General features: G+C 45.3%; 1 protein-coding gene across 1 annotated transcript; it reads left to right on the top strand.

Moving 5' to 3' along the window:
- Positions 1 to 5,741: 5,741 nt before the first annotated feature.
- T265_13025 (hypothetical protein) lies at positions 5,742 to 24,557 on the top strand (the record flags this gene model as incomplete). The annotated part of the gene is made up of 11 exons (XM_009166817.1): positions 5,742 to 5,921; positions 8,695 to 8,946; positions 9,208 to 9,603; positions 10,721 to 11,073; positions 12,848 to 13,691; positions 14,755 to 14,832; positions 18,748 to 19,116; positions 19,977 to 20,345; positions 20,598 to 20,626; positions 21,898 to 22,029; positions 24,287 to 24,557. Coding segments are annotated over 11 exons (3,141 nt in total), but the record flags the coding sequence as incomplete, so codon positions are not given.
- Between the last annotated feature and the right edge of the window lie 717 nt (positions 24,558 to 25,274).

The raw sequence follows: 25,274 nt of genomic DNA, 5'->3' as shown, positions 1-25,274 counted from the left end.
ATCACACCAACGCGCGTTAGCTAGTCTGATCCATGACCGTACACCACACGCTTACCAGTTCCACTCCTTTCATTCAGTGGAACGCTCGGCGATTTATACCGCCTCGGCTATCAGTATCTGTGACGTGGACCATAGTCCTCGCCTCAAAACCCCAACATTTTGTGGACCTACTTCGTGTCCCGTGTCCAGTGCACGTTCCGCCATTGCCAAGTTTTTCAGCAACGCCCTATGTTCATCTGCGTTTCTCGGTGGCCTGTTTATTTTTCTCCTATGCTTTTCGATTCTGATGTGAATTTCCATGGCTTTTATCTTATGTAAATGCAGTGACGGTATTTCTCTCAGCTTAATTCTCGGTCCGAGCCTCCCAAGCTAGCGTTCATGTCAAAAACAACCACCAAAGATACACAAGGTCTATAAGCGCCCTTAACGAGGTCGAGAACAACTGTGCTGCGCTGGTGTAGTCGGTCAAATATTTCTAGTATTGCCGACCCGTTCTGGATGCGCCATTGGCAACCGGCATTTGGCCAATACTGGGTCATGATTGGCTGTGGGGTCCAGACTTTCTAGCAATCGGATATCGCCTTTATGTCGGATCGGCAGGCGTCCCGAATGCATGGCCAGTCTTGCGTGGGATGGACTTGTCGGCCGTAACAGCACCTGAGTGCGAGCGGTAAAGCGCTATCCGGGTGGAGTTCCGCCTAACGCCTCTACCTTGAAGTTTGTTGACGTAGCTTCGAAGCCGAGGGTGCGCTTGCGGTTCGTGTGGCTTATCCACTTGACTGGGTCAAATCGGGAAGTCGATTCATGCACAAGCCAAACTCAAGCAAATGATTGGCTGGTCCTAGTCACGCGATCCATACCGAAACGTACAACCACTGCACACGAGGCTCAGCTGCTCAAGAGAAATTGGCACCAATGGCCGCTCGTGGCTTGGTGGCTGAGCGGGGTAAGCCTGGGTAGCGTCCCTGGCTGTCCGCGGTTCAAGTCCGGGCGACGTCGCTCGGCACCTTTTCGACTTTCCCGGTTAACATGTTGCTTCATAGGATGCTACTGCTTTTGCTGAGTCATATAGCACTAAAATATGGTTCACCAAGATGAAAGCAACCTAATGTTCCGAGTGCGAATTCTTAACTATGGTTACATATCCATGACTATAGTTAAGTTTGAATCGAGATTTCCGAAAACAGAAATGTCGAGTTCCTCCAAAGCTTTAACTGCAAGAAATGATGCCGGTATTCAGAAGAAGGCTGTGTGAAGAAAGGCAGTTAGGTGGATACGTTAAGGTTCGCGGATACATTCCATGATGTTGAGATTTTTTATTTTATAAACGTCCTATGGCACGTATTTCACGCGAAGAAGCATAGGTATCCTGAAATAAATTATTAAAATTGCTCCATGCTATTTTCTCGCTTGCGCTGCAGTCCATCTTATGCGCATCAACCATGTAACTCGATTTTTTCTTGGCTTGTGCACAAATGCAATTTGAACGCGCGCGCTTCCTGGCTGGTGCATAACTAACCAATCAGAATGCTGGCTTGTGCATGAATCGCATGCCGTCAGCTTGAATCTCGTAGAGCACTTTGCCGCGCCGGCGAAGGATGAGTCCTGGGGTCCACGTAGGGTTTCTGCCGCTGTAGTGACGAACCAACACTGGTCTTCGCTGAACGAGCGCGCAGCTGCTCAATGCGCAGCCGGTTAAACTGTTCCTCCATTCTGGTGTTGTGGCAGCTAACCTGCCTTTTTTGTGGCCGGATAGTGTCGTGAGTGCGAGCGATAAAGCGGTATCCGTGTGGAATTCCGCCTAACAGCAGACCTTAGTACAATCGTTACACTTAGTTTTGTCAGCTAATTCCCTGGTCCATTGGAGGATGCGGCAGATGAATGGTTCAAACTCTGCGTATTACTGAGCCTTTTTCCAGACGTCCTTCTCGGATATGACGTCCTGGGGGTACATGATAGAGTTGAAATTCCATTCGGTGGTTTCTCTGTGACATCATATCCACGAAATTGGAATATCAATCTCTATTTGTTAGCCTTGATATCAGTCACAAACAGATCGCCACGAAATCCCGTCATACGCTGGAAGACGAACAGCTCATACTAACCGAAGTAGACCGAATGTTCACCGATGGCAAAATCGAAACATCAAGCCCCACTGAAGAGTACAATTGCTCGTAACGCGTAATACAAACCGCTAGAGACGCATGGTTATAGACTACAGCCAGACCATCAATCGCTTCACCGATCTGGACGCTTATCCTTTAGCAAGACTGGACCAAATGATTAAAACCATCGTACGGTGTACCGTCCACAGTACACTGGATCTCCAGATTACATATCATCAGGTTCCAATAATCGAGTCAGATAGACCGTTCACTGCATTCGAAACCGGCACGAACATACACTAATTTCGGCGCATTTCTTTCAGAGTGACAAATGGGGTTGCGTGTTTCCAACGAACGTTAAACAACCTCATCAAGGCCGAACAGGTAAAAGACAGTCGTTTGCATCGATAACGTTGCTGTATTTGGTAAAACAAGAGATGAACATAACCGTAATCTTAAGCGTTTTCTCGATGTCGCGAAAGCACACAATGTTACTTTGAACGGCACAGAAAGCTTCGGAGATTACTCTTTTGAGCTACGAGGTCTCCAAAGGTATTACAAAACCCGACCCAGAACGCATGTGCCATATGAGAGAACTTCCGATTTAACGAAACGGAAAATTGCAGCAGAGAGCCGTTGGTGTGTTCGCCTACTTTTCAAAATACATACGGAGATTTTCTGTCAGAATCCATCCTTTAGTTGAAAACAAAATATTTCTGCTTCCGGAGAGTGTTCGGACAGCATTTGAGAACCCTAAACAAAAAGTGGAGAATGTGATGGTCGCTACTGTCGACTACAACATCGTTCTCACTCTCAAAACTGATGCGTCCACTATCGCTATTGGTTCATCTTTCAGCCAGGGTAACCGGCCGGTCACTTCTTCTCCAGGACCTTGACTGCAAGCGAGACAAAAAAAGCGTATTCTATCATCGGAAGGATAAGCAAATGGTGCCGTCTCATCGGGAGACATTCCAAACTGGTTACAAATCAACGTTCGGTCGCTTTTCTGCACGGAAACCAACAGAATGGTAAAATACTGACGAAATTGAACGGTGGAATAATGAATTTACAGGGTACCACTATGATGTCGTCTGTAGACCAGGAATGAGCAACCGCGTTGCTGATACCGTATCTCGTAACATTTGTGCCAACATCGCAAGGACGGAAAAACTTGAAGGGCTTCACAACATATTATACCCCAACCGACTTTTATTCCGAATCCGTCAAAGACAAGCTTTACGACGTCCTGATTTCCCTGCTGCGGCAAGCTAAAAGCTCAGATACCGTTGTGGTTGCCGGAGATATGAATGCACAAATGATTAGGGTAAGGGTATCTGAGACTCATTTGGACATGGATTGGATTGTGTATGTACGGACAGTGGTGAGCGATTGTTTCAGCTGCGTACTGATCGCAAACTATTTTTGTGCAGTTCTAACTTTCAAAATAACCGAAGCCGTTTGGCCACACGGTATTCTCCAACTGCATGCCGGTCACAAATTCATATTGAACTTATTTCCGCTGGTTACCAGTGGCGCGGATCAGTAGCTGACTGCCGGTCATTTTGGAACAAATTTGTAGATTCCGACCACACACTCGTCCGGAATCGCTTTTCCTGTAGCGGTTGCCCAATCTGATTAGTGCATCCGTGTCCACTGTCTCCCCCTTGCTTTGTTTCGTTCCACATACCTCAACATGCATCACGAAACAACGTTGTTGTTTTTCACGTTTTACTCGACATACATAAGGACAGAACACAGTCGCGACACAGACTCGCGCGCAGGGAGCAAGGAGTCAGCCAAATACTTTAAATCCGCGGACAATTATGGAACCCCCGTAGCAGTTTTACTGCGGAGAAAACTCGTTCCTGCCGTCCGGACTTTCACCAACGGACTCTCACAAACGATGAGTTCCTCATTTGACGTGCACCATATTTCACATTGCATTTATTTTTATACGTGATGCGACTCACTAATATGGACCACTGTCAACCGTAATAATAACTGCTAGTAGTGCATATACTTTCTGCATTGCATTATGGCAACCTGTGCACTAATACTCCCTACGTTCTCGAGGACTGCGTAAGGTGCGGAAAAATCGCTTGGCAACTGAGAGACTGGCAAATCCGAATGTTAAACGAACTTACCAGAATCTCCTAGAGTTTCTTCTAAACGCTCCACCATCAGATGTGAACTCGTACTGGGACGAGATCACCGCCTCTTTACGCATTGCTGGGAGTTTTGCCTGTGGCACGGCGCTATCAGGCTTACTCAAACACTGGATATCAGACCGAAAAGTGGCACTGCTTAGATCTCGGAGAAATATCCCATCCGGTCCCGAACATAACTTGATGCGACAAATTATCAGACGTCAAGTGAAAGTGAGCATCCCAGCCGACAGTGAAGTGTGTTGGACACAGAAAGCCAAGGAGATGGAAGAAACCTAGAAAGTCGGTAATGCTCGAAGATGATTTCAGTTGATCTGCGCAACCGATCCCCGAAAACCACCTGTGAGCGAAATCATCAGGGATCGGAAGGGAGTGACCATCTTGCATAAAGAACGCCTTGACCCGTGGGCCGAATACTTCGAACAACAACTGTCTTGACCACCAGCTGACACTCATCTACAGCCCACAGGCGAAGCCTGAAGCCTGGACGGTGAACGTGGGACCACTTACGGCCTCGGAAGTTTACGAATGCATACGTTCTCTCAAGCGCCACCGAGCTTCCGGTCCGAATGACCTCCCACCCGCGTTGTTCAAAGATGGGGATGAAGTGCTCAGTTGTTCAAAAAGAAATTGTTCAGCTGTAGCACCCTTTCGGTGCCTAACTGTCATTCCACCAGTAGGAAGCACGAGGGATACTGCCCGGTTGTTCATGTCTAGACACGGGGAGCTGAGAGGTAGAGGTCGGGTTCGAATCACGGACCTTCCGGTCAGTGAATCCACGCTCTAACCACTGAAGCCATCTCTTTCACGGTAGATGAACATCGGTTTTTGCCGTCTATGTAGGGTTGTTTATAATGACATCGACGAGTGCACTGTAACAGATCAACTTGTCTCTTGATTTCAAATTGTTAACGGCAACAAAGTCAAACCATTCAGGTGTGGTAGCTTTTCGTTGTACAAAGCAGGGTAAAAAATAATACTCAAGTTTGGTTTCAATCTGACAGCTTGCGGATCGTTAGCATCTGCAAACCTTAATTCCAACAGTTAGTTATGATCCTTTTGTCATTTCAGGTGATTTTTGTCTGAGTTCCCCTTCGCTGCACATTTGATAGTCTCGTACGTATTATATGCTGGATACAATATGAAACCTCTCGGTGAGGATTGGTTCGCTGTGGGCGAGGTGTACTTCAGGTGAGCTCTCACCCTTCTCTTATTCTTTAGGTTTCTGCACCTGTTTGATATGCCCTGGGGAGCAGGGTTTTCTTTCGATCGTTTCAAACTCGCGGTTTGTGATGCATCTGGCCATATAGGTAATCACTGAGTCCTCCCATGAATCCCGTTAATTTTCAGTGATGCTCCTTGACGGCCAACCAGGATGTAAGCCGGTTTTACAAATTTACACAGCTGCGGGCAAATTGGTCTCACAGCAACTAGTCAGTTAACATATTTCATAACCGCCCTCCTCAACTAGTGGAAAGATGCTCCGCCACTGGCTATCGGGTGGTCCATTGAAGAGGAGCTCTTGGTAGTTCAGAAAACTGGCTTTGTATGCATATTGGATCTGTCCGGAAACTTTGTGCGACGATTTACAATGGGACCTGAAGCAGAAGAACGAGGAATTTTGGATGTCAGGTTTTTCAATTTTCATGGGGTAAGTTGCGAAGTCCCGTGAGAGATGAATCGAATGTTTCTGGGCTCGTTTTGACAACCTGCAACTTTTCTGAGTGGAAAACCGCGGCTTTCACTTGTACTCCTTTGAGTGCCTTCTCAATAAAGTTAGAACCGTGCATCCATTTGCAGTACGTTTTCACGAAAACAAGTGACAGAGAGCGTGGATTTCTCAGGACCGTTGATTTAGTAATTCACTTCAGAAGATTTTTATATACTTTCATGCCATTTAATAGGCCATGGTTCTGACCGCTACAGGGGAGTGTCTCCCTAGAATATGAGCTTCTACCCCTTAAATGCTATTTTACAAGGAAAATGTAGCCACTGTGCGCCGCTCAATCGTGCTGAACACGCTGCCTTCCGTGCAAGGCCAACAAGCCATAAGACTTGTTTTTTGCAACCTGGATTCAAGTGCATTCGCTGTCTCACTTGATGTATTTTGGCGCGTCCGTACCTTACGTGTGTCTTGTGTACCGAGTGGCCGTTCCAGTATCCGATCAATTGAGGTGCGTGGTCCACTCTAACAAAATCTTCGGGGAATGAGGACTGCGAACATTTTTCTATTAGGGTCATCGAGAAGGAAAGCAATAACAGCTGTTCAACTGTACATCTTTTTGGTGTAGAGCTGCCGTGCCACCCGAAGGAATTACGGTAGGCGGGATACTGCCAGATTGCCCATGCACGATAGGTGCAGTCGAGTCAGAGTTGTCTTTATTAACGGAATATATATACACTGCCTCAAGATGAGAGTGGCAGCTACATGGAAGATGGTCCTAACCCGAGTCAGTCCGCAATGTTATCTGTTGAGCTACCGAGGACCAGTTAATAGCTAGTCCCCTGTGCAAATATCATTTCGATAACTTTTCCTCTCTCGGTAACCTAAGATTCTTTACGAACGCCTTTGAATAACCAGAACATTAGAATTAATGGTCTTGAAGTGCAGCACTTCAAATTCGACGTTGCCATCTCGTCAGGTACACTGTCTCATCGCACATCAGTGTTCAACACTGGTGCCTCACTGCTGTACAACTGTAATTTTCTGGAGGCATAGTACGTGGAAAGTGATAAAACTGGATTTCGAGGTGACCTAGTGCTAGCCCGTAACAATCATTCCGAGGTATCCACACTCACTCGGTCAAGAGGCATCGAAGCTGACAAGGACAACACCATTAACATTGGTTTGCAATCATTGCTTGCGGTGGCTCCCACCATGCGCAGAGAGATCACACGGACTCCATTCCGGAAGGCGATTCGGGTCGACAGTATCCAGACTCTTCTCAATCCCCTTTACACCCTCCTGTCACCTGTTTACTTGTGTTACACTGTGTTGAACACGCGAAGCAGCACTCTTTTCTGCAAGCCATGATCCGGTATGCGGAATACACTACCGAACCACCTTTTGGTGCTGGATTTTCTGTGATTGGAGTATACAAGTCAATATCCGCTTTCTAGTTGTCTCATTGTGGAGATTTTGGTTTGTTCCATGGAATCTTGAATTCAGAGCTCTGTTGTTTATATATTACACTTGACACGATTACCTTGGAACGCCTGTTGGGTTCCAGCGAGTGCAACTCAACTTGTCAAAGCAAAATCTATAAGAGCCCTGTCTTCCAACTCTAAGCCCATGGGTTGGGTTACGGTCTGGAAGAATGTCTTCAACTGAAGTGTATACTGAATTTCTGATGCTGTATTCTGTTTGCTTGTGATTTTTGCTGGGGATGGAAGTCCCTGACATTAGGATTCGCAGTTCCATGTAAATTTTACGTGATGAATACGACGAACTTCCTGGCACTCTTAAAAAATACGACCGCTATCAAACCGAAAAATATGTAACTTCATCAGTTAGCAAAGTGTTGGCAAACTGACGTTGTATCCTTGGCAACCCTTAGTATGTTTTGTGAAACGATTAAACAGTCACTGTTTCCGAAGAGCTTGGTAACTGTTGCTTGCTAATCGAGCCGTTCTAATAGTGAACTTGTTTCCGCACTACTCGTTCGTATAGTCCCCCTGCCGTAGCACGACTATTTCGGTTGGCTCGCGCAAAACATGAAATATTGGACGTGAGTTTTCCCCTTATTGTAGGTTATCCTTAGCTCTCCCGGGATTTCGAATGAACAGAAACTACCACAGAAACTATTGTTAATGTCGGTAGATGGTGTGACAGTACTTCACATGTATTCTCCACGTTAGGCGTGTTCTGCTTGATTCACTTTACATATTCGTCACAATTTCATATGGTGGCAGCTGATATTATTCTACTTCCCTAATGGATACGAAAATTGCCGGATATATCAGAACCCCATGATTGAAAGTCTAACAGTACAGTACGTTCGGAAGTTGCTTCCTTCATTCAACTGTATTCACTAATCGCAACCTTGTTAACTGCATTTCGGTTTACGGTAGACACCAGTTTTTTGTTTTCTCCTAATGTTAAGTGTTTGTACCTGAAGAACTGGTTGTTTATTATTATACATGAACCGTGGAAAATGAAAACAACTGTTTTTAATGCTAGTATGTATGCATGTTATTGTTTTCCACTGCCTAGTTGTGAGTGACTCCTCAAGTGATGGACAGTTTTTCCCCTATTTCCTTGCAGATAAAGTTATAAATCAAGTGAATTGGAAAACTAATCACCGTCGCGAGTGTTTAGAGTTCATTTATCTCGTGAGAAGCTTTCCTTTTTTTCCAAAAAGTTCTTTTTGACGAGGTTGAGCTGTAATTGGCGTTAATCTTTTATTTATATGGTTGCCTTCCAGCATACTGGTGTTGCCGTTCTCACCGGTGGTAACCGCATATTTCTGACCTCGAAAATCGACACGCCACGCATACGTCGTCTGGCTGAATTATCCGGCCCGACCCAAGCGGTCGCGCTGTGGGAGATTATCACATGCCCATTGGACCTGGGTTCAACAAAAACCGGCTCAAATACAAATGCTTTCCACGGGCCATGGGCGCTGATATCACGAGCGAATTCCCTGTTTCGAGCGGACTTTAGCACGGCCGAGAATGTAAGTGTATCTTCTACCGCACCTATTTCTACAAGAACTCGCGAGATGCTGAAACGATTTGTTTTCACGTATGCCGCCTGTTCTTAGTATCGAACTCATTATTCAGAATGTAACCGTTTGATGCGCGCAGTTGTGGTTCCAAGCAATCTTCCTCCTTAGTTCTTTGCATTTCTAGGAAGAAGTGCGCAACTTTTTCAATGCCTCTTTCTGTATCCTGCAGATATACACCATTTACCTGAGACATTTCTTTTTCGAATTTAGATAGAAATACCTGCCATCACACAAATGAACTCGCGAATTCGTCTGATGGCTGTTTCTGCCAATATGAAGTTTGTTTCCCTCTGTTTGGAAAATGGCCATCTTTTCGTTATGAATCTCCGTATGTCAGAAATCCATTCACAGATCGACCTAACCCAACGCATCTCCGTTTTGCTGCCAACGTCGGAGCTCGATCAGAGCGTTTCACAGTTCAACCATCCCCGTGCAATGTTGTGGTCTACCAACTCAGCGGTTGTATTGCAGTGGACTCATTTGATTGCTTTAGTCGGTGCCCATGGTGATATATACGAGTCGTTCTGCCCTGAAGACATATGGCTGACTCAGGAGGCGAGTTTTCACTGGGAACATCCACCGTTTTTCCTTCTTTCGGCTCGTGTTGTTGCTAGTTCATCATAAATTCAGCGGTGTTATATGCCTGTATACAGAGGAGTCAGCTATGAGGGCACTACCAGTTGTGGGGAAAAGTGCCGTTGCCCGAAGATCCCTGGATAACGAATCCGGTTTAGTAACGGGCCTTGTTCTTTTGTGTAGTACCTTCAGTTGAAAAACATCAGAATCAAAGGATTGAGTTGGGCCACTCGTTAGAATTGAATGAAATCTGCCAATTGATGTTCAAATGGAACATAAGGCTGACGGTAATTGGGGGACTAAGTTTACCTGATGAACTTGGCCAAGAGCAACGAAATCGATAGTCAGAGTTTTTGGTAACCTTGTGAGAAGTGTGTCGTGTAAGCAGTGAAGTGTAGTTTATTTTTCTTGGCTCAGATCTTGCCACCCAATATTCCATTTTCTTTTCCCGTTGAATACATAAATTCCAGGTGCCCAGTGAGGTATTCACTACAAGAAATTGGGGTTTCGATATCTTCTCTCGGGGTGCTTATGTAAAAAATGTAGTGCAAGGTGTATCATGAAGTTTCCTATCATAGCATGTAGGTTATGCAAAAATACTGTTTTTTGTTCGGAATCTAGCATATCTGTCGGGATACGATACAGCTTTTGTTCAGCTTGTTAACGCCCATGTCCGATAAACTTATGATGAGGAGAGCACAACTTCGGCTCGGGTAATCGAGTCTGCCATTTGATGACCAGGATTGGAACCCAATACTGGCTGGCACCACTCGATTGTTTGCTCCCGTCCTGGTAATCTATACACACCTTGTTTCTCCTTTTGAAAACTTCTGGATAATGTGATGTCTTCCTAAACTTCTCCGTTGAGTGTGGGATCCTATCGCCACTCCTGTGCTTCCTGTTACATGCTCTCGCTGTCACGTTCGTAGTGGCTTCTCCAAGTGAGATGACCGCAGCACTTTTGTAAGAATATTTCTCTCCTGCTCGATTTTCGGGTGATGCTGTTTAGTTGTTAGAGCTCACACGCAGACACTTCAGCAGGCTTAAACCAGGCATTCGCGGCGGAGAACTCTACTTGTCTCACTGTGTTGACCTGTTTACTGTGTTAATGAAGATAGCCACCTCTTTTCTGTGGTTTCTTCCTCAGATGGATGCCGTTCGGATGCTAACGCCAACTTCCCACAAACTACTGCAACGTGTTCCACCTGCGCTTGAAGCTTTGGGGCGTATCGGTGCATCGTGCCCAGCTACTTGGCTCCTCTCAGCTAGTGCCAATCTGCAGCTTGGTTCGGGCCGGGCCAATGACTACCTGCTGCCTATCCGTACTTCACGTCAGCTGACCGAAGCAATTTCACATTGTATCGAGGCAGCCAGCCATGCTGTACTTGATCCGAAATGTCAGCAGAATTTGCTGGAGGCGGCTCACATGGGTCGGATATTCTTGTCTGCCATGTTCACGGACCCCGAAGAACGTCCGGATGAGAAAGTTACAAAGGAGCTGTAAGTACCTCAGTTTGCGATAAATATTCCAAACCGACGTTTGGTGTTCGTTGATAATGAAGGTACAGTACGATAGAATGTCTCCTTAAGTCCTTAATTCGGTAGGCTCGTCACTTCATCTTACAGAATGTATTAACGTTTCTAACAAGGGGCACCATATGGGACGGTGTCAGGGAAGCTCTCAACCGATTTTGATGTATGATTGATACTGATGGATGTCTGGACTAGCGGAAGGTCAGTTATTCCTCTCTGCCATATTGAACTCCTGTTTATATCCTCTTCGGCTACAACAGTACTGTATGAAAGAACGGAAATGCACACTGATGATGCCGTTTACTGCGTGGTTAATTTTTCACCTGGTTTTGTGCATCTGGACGTACATTTTTTGGGTTCGAAATTGCGCGTTTTCGCGTCTGTGCATGTTGGGCTGCTCAACGGCCAGACGGGACAGAAAACGAGTTAAAAGATTTTGTTTTGATAGCCGATCTTGAAATAATGTTGTACGCCACTTTTCACAAGTATCTACCGTGTCACTGAGATGAAGGAGAATGAGTTTGTTAGTCCTCTTATTAAGCTAGAACCGATTGACTCCCATTTATTTACTGACCTTTTGGAAGGGGAGTGGAAGAGAGAGAGAAGCAAAACCGTGTAACCTAGGAGCGAGATGGCTCGGTGGTTAGGGCGCGAATCTACTGACCGAAAGGCCCGTGCTACGAACCCGACCTCTGCTTCTCACTTCTCCTCTCTAGGCTTGGCCAACCTGGCCGTATCCCAGCCCTCGCGCTTCCTGCGGGTGGCATGACAGGCACCGAAAGGTTGCTACAGCTGAACGGACCTGCATATAGTTAATTTATTTTCTCCGTAATTGTGCTAAGGGTGACTTCCCGTCCTCTAGAAGTACGCAGAAGTGTCGAAGAAAGATTCTTCTGTGATCTGCTGAAACTTCATCATAATTTGAGCACCGTTTCCGCTTTGTGATATATTCTTCTTTAGAAATCAGTGCCCAAAACTGTGGGTAACATATACCGCACCTGGGGGATCACGTGTTGTTCCACTATGCTACTTCCAGGAGCTGTCCTTCAAATGAAGTAATGTCGGCTTCTTGAGAGCCTCCAAAATCCATCGGGTGGAGTATGGTACACGGGGATATGAAAAATGTTCATCTCAGACTTGTCCCCGAGTGCTTCATGTTTGAGGTGAACCCAAAACCTGTTAGATTAAGGCTACAGTGGGAAATCCGGATGTCATCACATTATCTATCTCTAATTCTGAAAGATGGATAAATCAACCTGGTTTCGGGATCGTTTAGTTTCCTCTATAAATGGCTTCACTTGTAGCTGAATTTTCTTTATATATATATATATATATATATATATATATATATATATATATGAGGCCACTTTGATAATCCATTTAGCTGTTCCGTGCGTAACCCACTACTCAGTACAACTGCTAAAAACTATTCGACAGCACACGACTGGTTTCCACCTCATTGGGCTTACAAGATGGGTGCAGTTACCGCGTTTTAGTCAACCGCCGTGTGTTCTACTTAAACCCAAACTGGCCCACCCAACTAATACTGCATATGCCACTTCCGTGAAAATTTCCTCTCAGCCTTTCCTCACTAGAAGAAACGTAGTTTGATGACAAAGACAGTTTTTCCGTGCGTAACTTAACTCTATGTGAGCGCTCGTCTCATTGAGACGTTCAATCTGCTGATTTTTTCGTGTTTCACGTGTTTATTGCAATCAATTTTCCAACTTATTGCCTTTAGGAGTGAACGCGCTGCTAACGTTTGTCGTTGTTTGCGAGTGTTGAACAACTTAGCCACTCCGTGGATCGGCCTTGCGCTAACCTGGACGCAATTTCAGTACTTGGGTCCCAGACGATTGCTTGAGCGCCTGCTGGCTCGAAAGCACTACCCGATGGCGATTGAGTTTGTGCGAGTCATGCCCGAATCCAAACCACCTGTGGACTGTTCACCACGAAAGTCATCTCACACTGAGCTGGGTATCAGTCTGACACAAGTTTTGGCACACTGGGCCTGTCACAGTCCTAGCGCAGGCATCGAAGATTCTGCAGCCATAAGTGAACGTCTTGCACGAATAGTTGAGCGGATTTATTGTCCCGATAGTTGCCCATCTCCGCTTTCTGAAGTGCCTGGAGGTCCTGCTCGAACAGATCCTGGAAGATTCATACCATCACTTAACGGACGCGCAACGATCGATTTCGCTGATGTGGCTAGTCAGGCGTTGGTTGCTAATCGGGAAAAGGTTGCTGAACAACTAATCGAGTATGAAGCCAGAGCGTGGCACCAGGTTCCGTTGCTGTTGAAACTGGGCCGTTATAATCGGGCGCTTGTTCGGGCCGTGGAAACTGGTGATCCAGAACTTATCGCCGTTGTAGTGGCTGCACTGCAGGACCAGGCAAAGCTCCCACCTGCTGATTTGGCAATGGTGCTTCGACGACATCCGATTGCCATGGCAATCTACCATGAAACATGGGGTAGTGGACCGGTAGCTTCGAGCGCTACTCACAATGCGATTGTTAGCTTTGATCAAGAGGATGATCGAGCAGCCGAAGCCAAGAAGGCCGTACTCCAAGCATATGGGGAGGCAGTAAGTTGGTTGAGGCCATTTTATTTCCTAGTTACTGTTAATCTATCTCCGTTACAAGCCGATATCAGCAGACCATATGAAGGTAATCAGCGCGTTATCCACGCGTGTGTAAAGAAAACAGAAAGCTGTAGTGTTTTCGCAAACAAGTGACAGGGGGCAGCTGTATGTCATACCTGTATCGTTAGGTGTCTCATTACTTATATCATGACGTTCTAATTTTAGTAGGGTTCTATGGGGGGATGGTTTGTGCGGATGATTGCTATTCCGATATCACCTATTTAGTATTCTGTATGGAAGCTTGCACGAACTCCGCCAATGCTGGAGAGAATACGATAGAATTTTGTGCGTGTTGGCTACAACTTACGGTATATCTACCAGCCGATCGTCGCCCAGCGGTCAAGTGTTCAAATTACTAGCCGGAAGGCATTAGGTTCGTGACTTGTTATATTCGCACTGATGATGATTTCTAATGAATATGAAACAGCTATAGAATGCCTCTCGGCTTTCAAGCATAAGTTGGCTTCAATTACAGGACGAAACCATTCAAAATGTCGAAACGTACCTGGAAGTGTTCCTGGAGCGCTGAAATAGCTGAAAGTTTGCACATTATTCTGATTAATGCAACGCCTGTAGAAACCCAAATATATTTTTATCCGCCCTGCCTTAAACTTTGTTTCGTAGTTATCTACCCGCTTGGGTCCAAAATCATCCGTGCCTAGTCCCCTTGTTTGGGGATTTTCGTAGCTTTTGTGGACTTCAGTGCGGCTTATCATGAATGTGCCATCATCGTTCCACCACGTCAGTTGACTAGAGATAAATAACTGTACGGCTAGGTTGATTCCTGGATGAAGTCCACGAACTTTTTTCCAAACAAAATTTGAATAGCATCTATATAGGAAATTATGCGTGATTGTCATCTAGCTAATTGGTTACGATTGACAAACTGTGGCTCACTTTCATCTCCCTTTCCTCCGTACAGTAACTGTTCTCACTGCTTAGAAGTGTACATTTCCCTGGAATTCACAGGAGGGGTCATTTATGTGTCTTTACTTCTTTTCTACAGAATTTGCAGCTTCGTTTGAACGCCATGCAGCGCGCTGAGGAAACGTACAAACAGTTGAAGAATGACTTCATGTCCCAGGTATTTCCTCATGTTTTTCATTGAACGTTTAACCACAATAATAAACTTTAGTACCTTAGTAGGTAGACATCATCAGCCTGCTATGGGCCTTTTTTGTTCTTCACAGCCAACCATCTCAGTGTCATCTAGGTTCGTCACTACACTTTGGAAATTTTGACATTTTGACTGTGTTCTCAACGTTTTCGGGAGGTGTGGAGGTTTTCCATCAAGAGGAATTGTTGCCACATGCCACCAACGAAATTGTCCATACTATGATCCGTGTGGATCAACTCGCCACCGTCGACTACGGTATCCGCATCAGATGATAAAGCGGATATCCCGCACCATCAGACTGTCTGTCTGCCTGATCAACTTGCTCAATCAAAATTGGAAAATGTCGACAGTTGAGATTCGTAACCTATACGGAATCAAAATCCAGACTAAACCAGTGCGACTCAATGGTAAAATGGTGACTCAAGTCCAGCTGTAGATGTTGTCCACCGTGCACTTTCAGACAAAATCTTCACCGAAAAAGACACTGAGCCAACGGGAAAGATAGTTTAATGGGTACAGGTTCATTCTTGTGATTTCGAAAATGCTACCTTGTAATGATAAAAATAGTCCAGGTGGGTTAGGCGAATTGCCAAGCAAACATATAAGTGCGTGAAAACAGAACGAATGGCGTACAACCGTAAACAACCAAGGGATCGGATTGGTATGCCTTCGATTCGATTCACTTTCTCAACTATAATTCAACCATTCAATTGTGACATCCATCCAGTACATGATTGCCGTACGCTCTTTGTGAAATGTGAGGGTCGAGAAGCTGTCGAGTTGCCGTTAGCTGCTTAGGAGCAGGTAAGCTAAACGTGGATGGTCGACCACTCAGCGAAGGCAGGTAGTTGTGCATGCAGAATGTCTGCATGCGCTCTTCACAGAAAAGCAGAAAGCCCTGATCACCGTATCTTGATGCAGGAATTGACCGTTGTTTCTCACTTTTGCTTCGGCCTTCCCCGTTGACTCGGCTCCTTAGATATCTCAAACCACAACTGCCAAATCACGGCGTTCGGTAGTGAGGCTCTCACATATATCGATCCAGTGTCTGAGGCACGCATTGGTCAGATTCCGCAAGCATAAAGTTAAATGAATAGGATAGCAGACTGATAGATTCTTGCCGTAGTCTACAGCCTGATTGCTTTTCCCAGTCATTATGTATACTTCGGTTGTGGGAGCGTTTGGCCAGCATTGTCCAAGTGGATTATGTCTTCGTCCAGACTCTGGCTGTTCGGAAGAATGGTTGGGGTGGTGTATTTGAACTCGCGCATCTTCTAACGTTATTCCGTTTATTGTAAAGGAACTGATTAGAATGCGAGGCGTTAGCCTCAAGGTCGATCGAAAAAATACACCGACAGATTCTATTAGGGGATGTGTTATAGACCGTGGTGGTCTACATCTAGAACAACTACGTCATCCGCGAATTTAAGGTTTGAGATCGCCCATATACCCCGTGGGGTCCGTTGGTGGCTTGACACACTAGCCAATCAAAGTTGAATAGTGTAGGGGCAGCCCTGTCGAAGCCTGACGACTATTTACCATGCAGGCGGACGCGTGATCTCCTGCCCTTGTGGTGGGACTTCAACGGCCTGATTAAATCAATAAGGATACCTGCCATTCCCAACTTGTTCCAGTGCTTTTCGCCTCACAAACTGGAAAGCCACCCGGAAGTCGATGAAGCAGGTAGCAGTTCGCTGTTAATATTTTTATCGCTGTTCTATGGCACGGCGGATGGCGAAGCTGTCGTCAATGCATTTTTTGCCTGAGTGAAAGTCTACCTGGTTTTGTCTGGTGCGTGACTACTTCGCTAACAAAGCAACTTGTAAGAAGGATGGCAAATATCTCGGAGGCTACATCCAATAAGCTTGTCCAACGGTAGTCTCCACGAACAGATTTGCCACCTCTCATGTGGATTGTTAGAAGAACAAAGGTGCTGCAGTCGGATCGAGCAGCTAGCAGTGTAGCGCGAGAAGAATGGTGGTGTATTTGAAGGAATACCGTCTTCACCAATGACTTTGCCTAAGTATTCTTTCTGAATCTCACCTACTGTACGCGATCATTATGTGTTGATCCCCACAGGACATGCTTCGAATTTTTCGGAGATGGGGTTGGATAACGAATATCGCTAATCCAAATCCATCCGACATGAATGAGTTTCCTAGGACTGAGTTTCCTGACATGTTTCGTGGTCACCCTAACGACTAGGGTAGCGAAGTTACGTCGTTTATCGGGGACGCCGTAGTATGAGAATAATGGTTGGTAAGGGAGCTTTCCGAGCGCCACCTGGATTTTGTTCGAGATGCATCTATGGTCTTTGTACGGCTAAGTGCGAACAGCAAATCAATAGTGTGAGAGCAGGGCCGTTGTTTTGATCGTTAGATTGGATTCGATCTCATCCACCCGATCCATCGAAACTGCTACCGCATACTCACCATTTTCGGCCAGAAATCAGGATTCAACCAATTACCCTAGACAGAGAGCTAACAAACTGTTTTTTTCGCCTGGTTTGGTGATAGATAATGTTAAGCAGAGGCGGATTCAAAATCACATTAGACCGTTCGTTGACCTCAGCTGTTCCAAGTGCTTTGTCGAACTCAAACCCAGGTGTTTCTGTCATCTGGAACGTGCTTTCTGTTACCATCACCGAACATCACCTTCGCTCATTCTTTGGTTCCAAAAGCTGCAATTTTCGACTGAACAGATTCTGTCTCATGTGCATACTAGTCAGCCAGTAGCGGTGCGCTTCAGGTGGAGCAATTGTACAACACCTTTGACCCTCAACTACGAACTCAGGGTGTTTTACATTCAGATTGTTTGCTATCGGGTTACTTATTGTCGCAACTTCATATATATTTAAAATTGCCTCCAATCTTGAATGACTGCCTTCCCGGTTAACAATTCAAATGGTCCGCCCTTTTTTGGACTGGTGGAATTGAACCCTATTTCAGTTTTACAAGACACCTATATTCTCCGTTTTCCTTACCGCGCAAATCGTTTTTACCGCTCTGGTTGTACTGTTTTTGTACCAAATCCTATATATTGTTTTAATTCATGAGTTTGAGACGCGGTTTCGGTCACGCGTTGACTGTTGATCCATATCGGCTTTGCTTGCCTTTTGGAGTACCTCACCGTTTGTCGAAAACCGTTGAGGTTTGTAATTTTGCATTCCGTGTAACTACTTTCATTTTTATAGTACAGGACATTTGGTTAGCTATTCTTTCGGAGTTTTGCCCGTTTGGTTGCTAACCTTGGTGCTCGTTGCTCAAGAATTCGAAACAGTCGTAACACTTATGTCCCCCAACAACTTCCTCGCTGAAGTATTCCGCGGACTATATGGTAGTTTGTGCTACTCTACTCGGAAATCTGAGTCAGTGGACTGTTTACCAATATTTCGTCAAGTAAATTTCGCTGCAACACGTCTCATGCTTTAATTGATATTCTTATAGGTGAATGGAATTTCTCTACCCGCTGACGACAACGGTTTTGTGTATTATCCTTTGATTAGCTCAACTATATTCATACCGGGAACTCGAATCATCACTGATTGCTAGCCACGATTAATTACTGTGATCTCGGCGCACTAGTGATTGAGACCGTAGTCCTCTAAGTGCCTCATATGGCGCGACGAGTTCACAAAGTAGTCTGAACACAGCTTCACACTCACAACAATCAACATATGGGGTCTCAAGGAGTTTTGTGTGTACTGAGTTTTTATATTTTGTAATTTTAGTGTACAACTGCCCTGAGCAATATGCAATTCTAGGTCGAACGGACGACGCTGGAGCGGATTGGAAAGAACTATTGGCTTCAATAGCACTCGCAACAGGAAGGTCTTCTATCTTATACCTCCATGTATTTGAACTTCCTCTCGCTTGTTTTCAGGAATGTAATGCTGCGATTCGACTACTTCGGTTTCAAAGCAAACTGGAAAAGCAAGAGCTGAAAGCTCCTGTGTTTGAATTCGCCAACTCCCTAAACGACGATCCTTACTCGGCACATCTCATCCTACCTGTGGTTGCCCCAACTAGTGCGGAAGAGACCTCATGGGTCGGTCAGCCACTGAACACTACATTGGCTCGTTTGCTGGCTATACCACATGGAGAGCGTCACGCCGATCAACTTCGCCGTGAATTCCGCGTGTCCGAAAAGAGATTCGCCCATTTGCGCTTAATTGGGTTGGCACTGCAAGGTGATTGTTGGTCGGAGATAGAAAAGATGTCAAAGGCTAAACGATTGCCTATTAACCTTGAGGTAAGAGCTGTCGGTACAGTTAATTGTTTTTTGTCTAATGTCATTTTCGGATTGGGCAACTGCGAAGTATCGTTTGCCGGCGCAGTTTTCTGTCTATCTATATCGCTCCCCAACCCATTCCCGCTACACAAGCAAAAGTCGCTGGGTCAGTTGACTGTCTGTTATCTGACCGAAGGGCCTAATGCTTCTCGCTGCCTATTAACAATGAACAAAACAACACCTTTCCAATTCCACGAGATCCTTTCTATATAGGTGCTTTTAACGTCCACACTTTATGTCAAGTTAGTAAACAGGAAATGTTTGCTGAGACCTCATACTCCCTTAAAATTGTTGTGGGAAATCTGAGTCAGTGGACTGTTTACCAATATTTCGTCAAGTAAATTTCGCTGCAACACGTCTCATGCTTTAATTGATATTCTTATAGGTGAATGGAATTTCTCTACCCGCTGACGACAACGGTTTTGTGTATTATCCTTTGATTAGCTCAACTATATTCATACCGGGAACTCGAATCATCACTGATTGCTAGCCACGATTAATTACTGTGATCTCGGCGCACTAGTGATTGAGACCGTAGTCCTCTAAGTGCCTCATATGGCGCGACGAGTTCACAAAGTAGTCTGAACACAGCTTCACACTCACAACAATCAACATATGGGGTCTCAAGGAGTTTTGTGTGTACTGAGTTTTTATATTTTGTAATTTTAGTGTACAACTGCCCTGAGCAATATGCAATTCTAGGTCGAACGGACGACGCTGGAGCGGATTGGAAAGAACTATTGGCTTCAATAGCACTCGCAACAGGAAGGTCTTCTATCTTATACCTCCATGTATTTGAACTTCCTCTCGCTTGTTTTCAGGAATGTAATGCTGCGATTCGACTACTTCGGTTTCAAAGCAAACTGGAAAAGCAAGAGCTGAAAGCTCCTGTGTTTGAATTCGCCAACTCCCTAAACGACGATCCTTACTCGGCACATCTCATCCTACCTGTGGTTGCCCCAACTAGTGCGGAAGAGACCTCATGGGTCGGTCAGCCACTGAACACTACATTGGCTCCTTTGCTGGCTATACCACATGGAGAGCGTCACGCCGATCAACTTCGCCGTGAATTCCGCGTGTCCGAAAAGAGATTCGCCCATTTGCGCTTAATTGGGTTGGCACTGCAAGGTGATTGTTGGTCGGAGATAGAAAAGATGTCAAAGGCTAAACGATTGCCTATTAACCTTGAGGTAAGAGCTGTCGGTACAGTTAATTGTTTTTTGTCTAATGTCATTTTCGGATTGGGCAACTGCGAAGTATCGTTTGCCGGCGCAGTTTTCTGTCTATCTATATCGCTCCCCAACCCATTCCCGCTACACAAGCAAAAGTCGCTGGGTCAGTTGACTGTCTGTTATCTGACCGAAGGGCCTAATGCTTCTCGCTGCCTGTTAACAATGAACAAAACAACACCTTTCCAATTCCACGAGATCCTTTCTATATAGGTGCTTTTAACGTCCACACTTTATGTCAAGTTAGTAAACAGGAAATGTTTGCTGAGACCTCATACTCCCTTAAAATTGTTGTGGTTGTGTCTCCGAAACACGCATACAAGACCCAAGCGTGGTTGCGTATCTCAGAACGCCAAGGATGAACTCAGCCCTTTGACATTTCTCCCTCCGTGTCCGGTGACTCAAAAGCGATGACTCGTGGAATATGTGGCATGGGAGCTAGACTCAGCCCCAGAGCTGGACACACTTTGCTGGGTTAGGTCCTAGTGAACAGTCGTCTTTGCGCTGTCCAGTTATCCAGCTCAATCAAGCCTTTCGACATAAAAAACAGTGCCCGTTAATAGTGTCGGCTTATATCTGAACGGATTGCAGTTCTGACGCTATTGACAGTTATCCAGGCTCATTCGTCAAGCAAGAAGCACTGACAATTCGATCCTTACGGGCGATATAAATATCCAAGTGTGTCTTGGAACCACATTTGGGTGGTCGGAGTTGGTGCTGTTCACACAGACAACGGAGAGCGACTCTTCCAGTTGTGCTGATCCTGATTTCTTTCTAGCCGGGGCGGACTTTCAGCATAAACGTTCGCATCTCGTAATCTGGCGCCCACCCATTGAAAATCAACCATGGACGCTGCTGGATCAGGTGGCCGTCAGCCATCCTTTTGGCACCTAGCTGCCATGCTGTCCAAAGGAAGCAGGAGGGCTTGGATACTGCCAGGTTTCCCAAGCCTAGACAGATGAGATCGAGAGGTAGAGGCCGGGTTCGAACCACGGACCTTCTGGTAAATAAATTAGCGCTCTAACCACTGAGCCATCTCGCCCTCCAGTCATTAGGGGAGAATTTTCAGCTCCGTCTTTCGATTAATTGCTAACTTAATATACTCCACAAATATTCAACCTTTAGATGACAAACTTGATCTGTGACAGCGTTATCGTTCCTTGGGCGTGTAGGCGAAACTCTCCATAAATCAATTTCGATAGATATCAAAGTCGAACGTGCAGACACTTTATGTGATCCACTGGGAAAGTTCATATAGAGTGATCTTTCTTTTGGAAAGTGCGTGATTTGATTCCTTAGTCGGACCTTGAACCCTTCTAGATTTGCTTTCTGTAAACTTGTGCTCCCTGTTGTAGGGTATACCAGGTTTGTGAATAAAGCTTATTTACATCAGTCAAATGGGAATAGTTGCCCGTATCCGCACGATTAGGGATATTGGTTTTGAGAGCTTAGTTATTTCGTTTACTTGTACTGCCGCCGTTCCAACCTTCCAATGAGCAATAAGTGACTTTAGGGGACGTGTATTTATCTTCTACTTCCAGACATTAATCAAAGTCTGTGTCGATTGTAATCACTTTGAAGAGGCACAATCATTGGTACCACGCCTTCCAGTGGAACGGAGAGTTCGGTTTTGGCTTATGTGTGGGTGAGTCTAACTAGTGCGCATTTCGCAAAACTATCATGAGTTCCTTATCATATCCCGTTTTTTCGGAAGGACAGGGGTGCTCTCAAATAAAAACGCGCATGTGTAGACACTTCTGCCCCTAAGCTGGTCAGTGGTTCTCAATGTTTGTAGCTGGTTTCCCTCTTAGCTCCCTGCATACATCTGCGTTGCCCGACCACATGAGCCACATGAACAGTGAAGTTCGCGACCATCAACAGAGATCTTTCCGAAAAGAAAACACAAACGTAGTCCCTGTCGAGCATTGTTTATTGTGTGATCATTGCGAAAAGAGAACACCCCCGGGAGAGGTCTTGCCGCGGTATCCTGCGTTGGGGGATTACTGCTCACAATAAAGGTCGATGTGATGGATAGATCTGGCGGATGGACATTAGCGCAAGGTCAACAGCCTGATGATAATTTCGAAACGATGTAGGATCTCAAAGTCTGCAGCCGGAAAATATCTTCCGAAATCTAAAAAGTGTTGGCTGCACTGAAACCTTCGGAATCAGCGATTTTGAAACATACCAATTTGGTTTTCACAGGAGACCCAACTGAATATCTCGTTTATGGTGTTTTCATTCGAAGAGATTCTAGCAACCTTATGAGTAGTGTGTTGCGTCCATACGACTTTAAAACTTATTCGGAAAAAGCCTGGTGTGTTCCGCAGGTCAGAATAGCATTCACATATTCGTATAGAACCGAAAGTATCGGTGTGTTTCTTCTGAGATGGACCTTGATTTTATTTAGTGGTAACGCCACAAAAAGTATTACAAGTCTTGTCAAACTGTTGACCGGTTTCAACTCAGATACTGCATTTGTCTTATGCGGTAGGTAGACAATCATCATAACCATATTTATTTAGCATACCGAAACCGACTGAAGTACATGGCTGAGTGTGCATCACAGACTTAATTTGACTAAGTATAAGCTCGTTGGCAGCGAGTAGCCACTGACTATTCCAGTTTGTTGTCACGGTTACACGCTACAACCCACAGGTCTGTCATAAAATAACGTGGCCACTGTCTGCAATTAGATGGGAAGAATCACGCTGGGAGTTTCTACCATGTCAAGTCTGGTGCTGTAGTTCTTCACTGTCCCCTTCTATTCTACTCCCCTTTGTCCTCCCTACAACCTCTTATCACTGTCTTTAAAAACACTGTGTCTGACAATAAATGAACATGGCGCTGAAAAACGTTGGCTTCTCTTTTGCTGACGCCTTCCTTTTCCTGGGTTCCGGACTGTCACACTCACGACCCTAGAAACAGCTGTCAAACCTTACATTCAACAACAGATCAATATGCGCCCTGAATATGAAGACCAAGGACCCACGCCTTCGGCAAAATTATCTTAAATTTCCCAACCCATCGGCTGTAAGACTTAGGCATTCACACCAACCGGGAAGACCCTGTGACTGACATTCAGCACTGATCCAGTGAGGCAGTCGAAAGAGATCTTGCTTTTTGGTCCTCCGTCTACCTCAAACCTCGGTCAACCTCGTGAATTACTCGATTGGCCTGTAAAAGCTTGTTACAAGCAAAACTTCGTTTCGAAATGAACTCATTGATTGTTTACCGGACTCTTCTGGGAAACTAAAACTTTCTCGAAGGGAACATTTCATACAAAACGGACCGGACCAAACATTTCATATTACGAAATGTTTTCGCCACCCAAGCCCGATATAGCTTAAGTACATCTTAACTAGTCAGACTTACAATATCTCCAGAGTTTCTGCCTTAATCGTCCAATGGATGAAGAAGACATCCGTTTTTCATCGACCTGTGCCTACCCAGTTGCCTGAAAGTTGTTCCTTGCATTTGGCTGCCTTAATCCTAAAAACTTAGTAAGATTCCTCTTTGCATAAAAAAATTACACCCATGAATTACCTAATTCGTCGTGGATCATCACCACGGAATAACGAGTAGCGATCTCCTAATAGTATTTGCTTGCGCAAGAAAATAATGTCATCAGACTAGTAAAGCATAAAATTGCCGTGACTGTTTGCGCTTGCGTCTGTGCCTTGGTGGTCATAAAGGGGCAGGCCACAATATGTCACCACAATATCATTGCCTTGAACTGTCATTCAAATCAAGCCAGTTTAGTCCCATTTAAAGGATGCCACCAGCTTGTCATAAATGGGTTTAGCACATTGTGCGAAAACTGTCCCCAGCTCATTGTCATTACTCTCCATATTTTTTGCTGATATTAATCAGCTAAATGTATTGCTTTTTCTCGACTTTAGGCAAATTGAACAAGCGATTCAAGCTGCAGTTCGTGAAAAGTCCGACTCAGATTTGCGTCTGATTCAGGAACACGTTGGAAAAGGAAACGACGCAATGTACAGTCGCATTGCCGCATTGCGTCAGCAGATTCGTGGTTGACGTCCTCTTACCCCACCTCCCTCCCCCGGCTGGATGTCAACACCTATGTAAATATGACTTTGATTATTTTCGCTTACGTTCTCTTCGAGCAATGGATTTTACTTCGCTTCCTTTTTTAACGTCCTGTCATCCGAAAGTCCGTCTTTTCACGTACCGAGTTTCGATTCATCCGTAACAGCTCATTGTGGGTGCCCTGTGCGAATAAGTGGAACCTGTCCAACACTGGGTGAATCAGTGCACTGAAGGGGGCAGTAAGGTCCAAGTAATGTGAGCGTTCACTTGACAATCGTCAACCTTAACGACAGACTGTGGCTCACCTTCTTGCATTGCTTGACCGCAATAATTAGAGCAACTTTGGTGCACCGTATGAGCTCAAGCTCTTGGGATGGGGAGTAGGTTTTCTATTAGAATGCTTGCGATTAGACCCAACTTTTAAAGTGTATGATTAGAGATTGGAGTCCAACGGTACCTCAAGGCTGCAATACATCAAAGGGCGCCGCAGTTGAGTGACTTGATTCTTCGTAGTGTAAGCAGATTTCGGAATTTCCAATTTAGGTCGCCCTCACTTACACGACGTAATCTTACTTGAAAATTCGAAAGCCTCCTCACACGATCAAGAATTTGGGTAACAGACGCATGAAATTTCCGTATAACAAGTCGCCACTGGAGGAACCAGCCAACACAAAGTGCGGATTCCGGACAGAAAAATGAGTGGCGCTGAGTGTCTGTGAGTTAATCACAAAGGGTTCAAAACTACCTGAAGTTTTGTGAAATGCGCACTGCCGATGATTCCCAATAGGAATGAAACAGTTGTACAGTGCCCCTGGGCTTTCCTGCATGCGGTGGTCT

This window comes from Opisthorchis viverrini, assembly GCF_000715545.1.
Source record: "Opisthorchis viverrini unplaced genomic scaffold opera_v5_32, whole genome shotgun sequence".
NCBI classification, from domain to species: domain Eukaryota; kingdom Metazoa; phylum Platyhelminthes; class Trematoda; order Opisthorchiida; family Opisthorchiidae; genus Opisthorchis; species Opisthorchis viverrini.
The sequence above is the reverse complement of the archived record's forward strand: the minus strand, read 5'-3'. Positions and strand labels throughout refer to the sequence as shown.